General features: G+C 36.2%; 3 protein-coding genes across 4 annotated transcripts in view; all 3 read left to right on the plus strand.

The window, feature by feature from the left end:
• Positions 1-1,839, plus strand: part of LOC107463109 (dehydrodolichyl diphosphate synthase CPT3) — a 2,776-nt gene extending 937 nt beyond the window's left edge. The window contains exon 2 of one of the 2 annotated variants that reach the window (XM_021129725.2): positions 703-1,839. In XM_021129725.2, coding sequence (XP_020985384.1) covers positions 758-1,756 — 999 coding nt within the window. In that variant the 5' untranslated portion in view covers positions 703-757 and the 3' untranslated portion in view covers positions 1,757-1,839. The remainder of the gene's footprint in view (positions 1-702) is intronic. The other variant, XM_016081848.3, reaches the window with a different exon arrangement.
• Positions 1,840-2,805: 966 nt separating this feature from the next.
• LOC107463006 (uncharacterized) lies at positions 2,806-4,539 on the plus strand. The gene is made up of 2 exons (XM_016081694.3): positions 2,806-3,418; positions 3,582-4,539. The coding sequence occupies exons 1-2, from the start codon at positions 3,325-3,327 to the stop codon at positions 3,851-3,853; spliced, it is 366 nt and encodes a 121-aa protein (XP_015937180.1). The 5' UTR covers positions 2,806-3,324; the 3' UTR covers positions 3,854-4,539.
• Positions 4,540-6,395: 1,856 nt separating this feature from the next.
• LOC107463108 (ras-related protein RGP1) lies at positions 6,396-8,301 on the plus strand. Its single transcript, XM_016081847.3, has 3 exons — positions 6,396-6,787; positions 7,437-7,933; positions 8,068-8,301. Exons 1-2 carry the CDS (start codon positions 6,414-6,416, stop codon positions 7,894-7,896), a joined length of 834 nt encoding a protein of 277 aa, XP_015937333.1. The 5' UTR covers positions 6,396-6,413; the 3' UTR covers positions 7,897-7,933; positions 8,068-8,301.
• The last annotated feature ends 18 nt before the right edge of the window (positions 8,302-8,319 follow it).

Consider the following 8,319-nt stretch of genomic DNA (forward strand, 5'->3'; position numbering starts at 1 on the left):
GTGTATGTATGTGTGTTTGGATGTAATAAGTTCAGTGTGTTTGGATGCTAATTTTGAGTTGAACATGTTGATTTTTTAGTTGAGTATAAATTTTGAATTAAAAATGTTAGTTTTTTTATGTTAAAATGCTAATTATTAAGTTAAAATTGCTAATTTTAAATTTAAAGATTAAAGTGCTAACTATTTTGTTAAAATTGTCAGGGGTATCTTTCAAACACACTAATATATTATGCTTGGCAATTAACATTTGGAATTGAAAAATCAATCTGTCTATGTCCCCTGGAGGAAAACTATGACTAATGTCAAACTAATAAGCCTTTTAATATTTTTCTAACATCTTTGCTACTAACTAGGAAGAAACAGGTATCTGGAGAAGCAACTTTTAGTATTATAACTCTTTTGGCTGATACTGGAATGATGCTTAGATCCTCTATAAAAACTTGTAATCCTGAATAGAAACCATCATTATTGACAGAAAATATTCTCATCAAATGTAACAGTAAAGTTCCTAATTTTAGAAACCTATTAGCTTGCACATGATTCAAGTTTTAGACTAAACAAGCAATCATATAAACTGTTAATTACTGATTTTCTGTATTGCATTTATGTTTGACATTGTTATTGCTATTAAGCTGTTGAGCTTGTATCTTGATAATGTGCTCCTGTTGCTTTAACTCTTTCTAATGCTAACTTATAACAAAGTTTTCCTCTGGTAGGTTTATCTTAGACACTTTGAGTTGCATTGCTGAACACATCCATGCACAAAGATACTGGAGGTATTACAAGCAACCTGCTTGGAGGTTTATGCAGCTGTCTTAGGAGATGCATATTTGGCATATTATCTATGGGTCCTGTGCCAAATCATATTGCTTTTATCATGGATGGGAATCGAAGGTTTGCAAAGAAGACTAACTTGGCTGAAGGGATTGGCCATAAGGCTGGATTTTCATCTCTCATTTCCATGCTTAGGTATTGTTATGAATTAGGAGTGAAGTATGTAACTGTCTATGCATTCAGCATCGATAACTTCAAAAGAAAGCCTAAAGAGGTGCAATCCTTGATGGAATTGATGCGAGAAAAGATTGAGGAGTTGCTTCAAGATGAAAGCATTATCAATGAATACGGTGTTAAACTACATTTCATTGGAAACTTGCAGTTATTGGCTGAACCTGTGAGGATTTCAATGGAAAAGGCAATGAAGGTCACTGCCCACAACAAACAGAGAGTATTGTTAGTTTGTGTAGCCTATACTTCAAGTGATGAGATTGTGCATGCTGTTGAAGAATCATTCAAGGAAATATGGAATGCAACAGTGTCCAATGGCACAATTGGACAACTTGACAGGTCCCCGAAAAGAAATGGTATCCGAGTGAATGCTCAAGATTCTTGTGAAGACTATGCAAGACAAGATGCCGATGGATCCACGGATAGATCCGGAAAAACTGAAACTTCATCATGCAATGGGATGGTTGAAATAGCAGAAGAGGGCAAGCATGATCAGGGCGAGCTTCCGGCTATTAAACTGACCGATGTCGAGAAGAACATGTACATGGCAGTGGCACCTGACCCTGACATCTTAATCCGAACTTCTGGAGAGGTTCGTCTTAGCAATTTTCTTCTTTGGCAGACTAGTACCTGTCCTTTGTATTCACCAGCTGCACTTTGGCCAGAAATAGGGCTAAGACACTTAGTCTGGGCAGTGTTGAACTTTCAGAGACACCATTCTTACTTGGAAAAGAAAAAGAAACAGTTTTGATTGTAAGTCTTGTAAGTCTTGTAAGTTGTAACACTAACAATCAAACTTCATAATGTAAAATTACAAATTATTTTTCTTATTCAGATCATCTTTCTTTGACTAGTGTTGCCCATTTTTTATACTCTTGACTATCGAGTGTGCACGGGATCATGAAGTTGGCACATATGACCAGTGCCAGAGGATCAACAAATTCTCTTTTTTTCCCACTATAGCCTTTCCCCCTGAGATTAAGAGGAACCAGGTAGTGTGCTTGAAGAGTTATTTATTTGAATTATATTCCTGCATCTGGTGACTTTTACTTTTTCTTGAAATGGGTTCTATTTGATGAAGAACATCATCTTTGAATTGACAGAAGGAACTTAAAATTTAAAAAGTAGCCAGAAATGCATCTCATATAACCCTTTCTTCACGTTGTTCATAAAGCCAAACTACCTCACATAATATTATATCAAGTGCATGTACGAACTTTAAAAAAGGTTACATTGAGGACAAGAAGAAGGATGTGGCGCTTAAGGTTGGGAAAAGACAATGGCTCAGGTGGTTGGTTCTTGTTTGTGCCTGAGAATGGATTGCAAGCCGAAGACGTTTATGTCTTTGAACTGATGAACATGGAAGATTTAGTTTTTAAAGTTCATGTTTTCAAAAGGCACATCCACTTGGATTCTGTAGCTTTCTTTTATGTGTAAAGATGAAGAGATGTCACTTTGAATTGCATCTGATTCCCTTATAGATGAATTGAGACATTTGTAGTTAATTTTGGAATATACGAAGTAAGCATCTATGGTCATGATTAGCTTAAAACATGCATAATTTTATTTATCAAATTTTGTGAATGATTTTAATTTGTGAAGTTTGACTACAGTTTTGAACGTGCTTGATTGTAACCGAATTTTGAAGTATAATTTTGAGAATGTTTGATTATTATTAGAATAAAGGACATTTTCGTCCCTGACCTTTTTTTTCGCGGACATTTTTGTCCTCAAAGAATGGAAAATACATTTAAGTCCCTCACCTCCGAAAAACGTGTACATTTCAATCCTTCCGTCGAATTCAGGCGTTTGGACGGGATGGAAAAATCTGACCTGACAGAGATGGTGCTGACCTGGCCGTTACAGAGATCACGTAGCAGGGAGCATTTCGAAACAGGACATATAAGTCCCTGGAGACAAAAACGACGCCGTTTCGTTACTGACCTCCACTTCTTCTCCCTCGTCTACCTCGATTTTTCGGCATTGGCCTTGTTCAACCCATTATTGCAGCTTCGTCTCGAGCTTCCTCCGATGACGAAGCAGAAGAAGAAGAAGAAGAAGAAATCATTAAAGACGACGCAAGAAACCCCGGCCCCTGCCCCGCCGGAATAATCGACTGCTCCGCCGTCGCCGTTATTTCTCCTGCTCCGCCATCGCAGAAACCTCAACTTCCACTACACGTTCCGCCTCAGATTCCTCCTCTCTCTTCCGACGACGAGGAGCTCGTACAGCAGGTGGTGTCCGGCAATAGGGTTTGTTCAGATTTCAGTGGGTGTTGTGGGTCCATTGTTGCTCGATGGGGTAGAGCACACGGTGCCAATGGGCACCACCGAGGGCTGTTTGGTTGCAAGCACAAATAGGGGTTCCTTGAAGACCCAATCAACTTCGATTCCCTCGCTGTCGTTTTCGACAAGTAATTTTCATTTTCCATAATTTTAGTTCCTTTTTTTTTCACTCACACCTTCAACACAAGTTTTGATTTTTTGTAATGTTATTGGTTCTTTGCTCTTTTGGGTAAGTGATTATCGTGACAAGTTTGAATTTTTTCTTGACTTTCTTTTGTGATACTCCTTCAGATGTCATGGAAGGAAGAATTTCCTTTCTTCATTTACTCCCCCACAACACTCACTTTGTCGATTCTGTTGCGTTTGTTGTTGCTGCTGTGATTGTTGCTGAAGCTGTTGCTGCTGCTGTTGTTATGGTTGTTGTTGCTGTGATTGCTGAGGGTCTTGGGGGAGAGGGGGGAGAGAAGGGGAAGAGATATTGTGAATTGAAGGGGATTGTTGTTGAGAGAAGTTTGAGATCGAAGGCGATTGCACTGATGTTGAAGGGTTGGGATTTGAATTAGGGATTGGGTTTGGGTTTGGACTTTGGGAAGGCTGGGATTGAGGGTCCATGGTAGAGGGTTTAGGTAAGGACGTTGAGGCGTTTAGAGTTTCAGCCATTTGTAGAAGAATTGCTTAGTGGAATTGGAGAGAAGAAAGTGAGTCTATGATTTCCACGGCGATGCGGACATGGCCAAATTGGGCGGAGAGGTTGAGTGAATCGCAAGAGGAAGAAGAAGAATGATGGAGGAGGTCGTCGGCGTTGATGGTGGCTGACGGAGGCGCGGCTGTGCGGCGGTGATGGAGGCAAGGCTGAGGAAGAATAATGGAAGGAAAAGGGACGAAGGAAGAAGAAAGTGGCAGATGGGGGAGGAGACGAAACGGCATCGTTTTCGTCTCCAGGGACTTATACGTCCTGTTACGAAATGCTCTATGCCACCTGGCCTCCGTTACGTGCCACCTCAGCGCCACCTCTGCCAGCTCAGCCTTTTCCGTTCAGTGCAAACGACGGAAGGACATAAATGTCCACGTTTTTCAAAGGTCAGGGGTTTTAATGTATTTTCAATTGCTTGAGGACGAAAATGTTCGCAAAAAAAAAGGTCAAGGACGAAAATGTCCTTTACTCTTATTATTATTATCTTTAGTAATGTTTGATTATAATATGAATAGCAATGACCGCCAAAACTGAAGTGGTTCCAACTCAATACAATCAAGGATTAACTAGTTAGGCATGAAGTTTCTGCAGATAACATTCATATACATAAACTTAATTAGAACCTGTTGATTATCAGGCCAAGCTCCAGAGAAGAAGGTATCTGCTATAAATATCAGTCTAGATCAAAATTCTCAAGAACGTATCACTACAAAGTTCTGTGGTCTGTGGCATGCTCTTCTAATTGGGGCTACATTTTCATTCGTGTGGGTGCACGTTGTACATGATTGCACAAAAAAAGTCGAAACAGTTGGGTATAGATGCCACTGCTATTGAGGAGCTATATGTTTTGCCGCGTGTATGATTTCTTAGGCTGGTATGTGTTGTATTTTTATAGGTATAAAAACAGAGTGGCTAATTTTAGTTGAAAGGTACCTGAGGATAGTTGAAACTAGAACTAGTAAAAGGTGCAGAGAAAAAAGCAGAGAGAAAGAGAGAGTTGAGAGAAAAGATAGCAGAGTCCAGAGTTAACATCTGCATCTGAGTTTTGTTAACATTCATCACTGACTGAATGATAGAGTATAGAAACTATCTATAATCTAAATGTGGAAGGTGGTGAGACAGTATAACTATTCTAACTAACTAACTAACAGATTAGAGTAACTTCCGTCATTAGTGAGTGATTTGAGTGTATAAATAGTATTTTTAATTGGATTTTGATTTTTATTTTGATAGATTGAATTGGGGATTTAATTTCCAGCTTGTCATTTTAAATAATAAATTATAATGTCAGATCATTATGTACTTCTCAGAACTAGCCATGTTATCTCTTCTATTAGCTAACTGAGCATTTGTTGTCAACCAAAATGGTCTCACTTGATAGATGGGCACTTTTCTTAAATTTTAAAATTTTTAAGGGATTTATTTGTCATTAGTGTATTTTAGAGTTATTTTTGTTATCGATAAAATTTTTCGAATATTATTTTAATAGTATATTCGGTTCATAAATAATAAATGTTATATTTAAGATAATTAAAGTATTATATTATCATTTTATTAATTTTGCCAACTTTTTTATTTTAAAAAATATTTTTCAAAATTTTGATACTTATAAAGTATTTATTAAACCAATTTCCATCTACCATCTCGGTTTTCCACTTATTCATAGGAAAAAAATTACCTAAATAAATTTTTAATCTTTATAAATTGTTTAAAATTCCACTTTGGGCTTTGAAATTTTATTTCTAGTTATTGATTGTAGAAAATTCAAATTTTTTTATTATAGAGTTTATTCTTAATTTATTTCATTAAATACTAATGTATAAATTAAATGATGATTATATAATCAAATCATTTTGATAATTAAGTTTAACTAAGTTGGTCTAATAATTATTCGCACAACTAATCACCCACACATATTTGCGTAAATTCACGCTTCTTTTTTTTCTTAGAAGGTAAAAATTAATTAAATTTGGTTATAAAAATAACTTATTTATCTAGTATTTTTTAAAATTAATTTTAAATATCAAATTTAATATATTAAAATAAGTTAAAACAATTAAAATAAAATTAAAATTTAAAACACCTAAATTTTCTAGGATCAAAACGAGAAAAATATAATTATAAAGACCAAATTAAAGAAAAAAATTGTTTCTTTCAAAAGAATCTGATTTTAATTTTAATATACCGATAGTTAAAATATTTTACATAATAGTTTTTATAAATGGCTATTAATATCAATATCAAGAATAATTATTTTGATTGATGTGATATTATATAATTAGTAAATTAGATATACGCATGAAATTGATTTGTAATAATTATGTATCAAAATTAAATTCAGGTTATGTAAGTCATAAAAAATTGAAAATGAAAATGCAACGCTTTCCGTGGCAGTAACCGTTGTGAGAAAAAGAAAACACGGAAGCGTGATGAAGACAGACAGTGTGATATTCCACTTCCCATTCCTTCCCTCCGTTTCCTTCTCAAAATGCGTATCCAACTACCGCCTTATAAAACACACACTCTCTCTCTCTCTGGCTTCCAACGTGTTCTTTGCTTTGTTTTCGAAAGGCGCCATGGCTCACTGGCAAGGTGAATTGGAAGAGGGAATCGATTACATGTTCAAGATTGTGATGATTGGCGACTCTGGTGTTGGCAAGTCTCAGCTCTTGAATCGCTTTGTCAAGAACGAATTCAACTTGAAATCCAAGGCCACGATCGGGGTTGAGTTTCTCACCAAGACGGTTCTCATGGATCACAAAGTTGTCAAGGCACAGATTTGGGACACTGCTGGTCAAGAAAGGTCCATTTTTTCTCTTTGATTTGTTCATTTCTTTGCTTATTAGGGTTTTATTCTATGAGCTTTTTTGTGATGAGCTAAAATGATCGTATTTAGATGGATAGAACTATGAATATAGCTGAATTCTGTGCAAGATCTGATCTTCTTTTGAGATAAGAAGACCATCCCCGTAATTTTAACAAGATTGATTAGTGCTGAGACTCATTTTCCTGCTCAATTTTGTTTACATTTTACATCTTAGAGCATAGCGCATTTTAATATAATCAAATCGCAAGATCCTTGTGAATGATGGTCATGAAACATAATGTTCATCAAAGTTCTTAGAATATGTTTCTTGATTCTTGTTTATCGCCTTACACTGCAACTAAATTTTGGCGAGCGTGTTATGAATTTAACTTGTTTACTAATATCCACATTAATTAATAATGCTGACTTCAGTTTGTTACTTATGTACTTGATTGTTTGCTGATATTCTTCCTAAGAATGTCCTTGAAATTCTAGTCAATTCATTTTCTTACAACAATCTTGACATTTACTTAGACTTTGTTCCTGAGTTATGAGAGAGACCAATAGTGTTAATTCATGTACCTTAATGAGAAAATGCTCAGTTGTTCTCTTTTTCCCCTTCTTGTGATGTTGGCATTCATGACAGATACCAAGCAATTACAACTGCATACTATAGAGGTGCAACTGGCGCGTTACTAGCATATGACATAACCAACCACCAAAGCTTTGACCATATTGAAAAGTGGTTGGAGGAGCTGAGGATGCATACAGATAAGAATATAATTGTCATGCTTGTCGGCAACAAGTCTGACCTTAGTTCTGCTCGAGCAGTGCCGGTTGAGGCAGCCAAAGACCTTGCAGAGAAGGAGAATCTCTTCTTCATTGAAGCATCGGCACTTGAATCCAAAAATGTGGAGTCAGCATTCCTCGGTCTCCTCTCCCAAGTATATAGAACTGTGAGTAAGAAGCACATCATTTTGGATGGAACTGAATTGAATTGGGATAAAGTAAACCTTGAACTTGGAGGAACAAAGATTAAGATCCCATTACAAGAGCCTGAATGCCAAAAGGCTAAAAGGATATTCAATTGTTGCAGCATATTTTGAATTCTTTTTTTTCACCCGGTGCCGCCATAATCTTCTGGTAAGTACTATCCTCCTCATTTCAAGCGCGTGCTAGTGTGGATTCTACATATAGTCTTTCTACCTCTAGTATAAAACGTGTCATCATCATAGCTATATATTAGAAGATTAATTTATAGCTTGTGTATTCACTAGGAAAATCATCTTTCCTCCAACTAACAAGAATTCGGGAGAGACGGTTGCAAAGATGAAGCAGCTAACGAGTTTGTGGGGATTTGGACAAGGTGACCTCATTAATATTAAATTTGAAAAAGGTTTATGTTCTTCTGTAAGGATTAATGGGGTTTGCATATTGATGCATTTGATGGAACTATTGTTCATACATTGGTTTTGATTTGATGGATCTCCTAGGTTTCTTTTTCTTTTTTTTTTTTTTTTTTTTGACTA

Source organism: Arachis duranensis, chromosome 8 (assembly GCF_000817695.3).
Source record: "Arachis duranensis cultivar V14167 chromosome 8, aradu.V14167.gnm2.J7QH, whole genome shotgun sequence".
Taxonomy (NCBI): domain Eukaryota; kingdom Viridiplantae; phylum Streptophyta; class Magnoliopsida; order Fabales; family Fabaceae; genus Arachis; species Arachis duranensis.

What these genes read in the sequence shown, in the direction of transcription:
- LOC107463006 (XM_016081694.3), top strand. Translation starts at nt 3,325, where the DNA reads ATGGGCACCACCGAGGGCTGTTTGGTTGCAAGCACAAATAGGGGTTCC. An exon ending in CTCGCTGTCGTTTTCGACAA is followed by an intron (nt 3,419 to 3,581) that starts GTAATTTTCATT and finishes ATACTCCTTCAG; the next exon opens with ATGTCATGGAAGGAAGAATT.
- LOC107463108 (XM_016081847.3), top strand. Translation starts at nt 6,414, where the DNA reads ATGAAGACAGACAGTGTGATATTCCACTTCCCATTCCTTCCCTCCGTT. An exon ending in GACACTGCTGGTCAAGAAAG is followed by an intron (nt 6,788 to 7,436) that starts GTCCATTTTTTC and finishes CATTCATGACAG; the next exon opens with ATACCAAGCAATTACAACTG.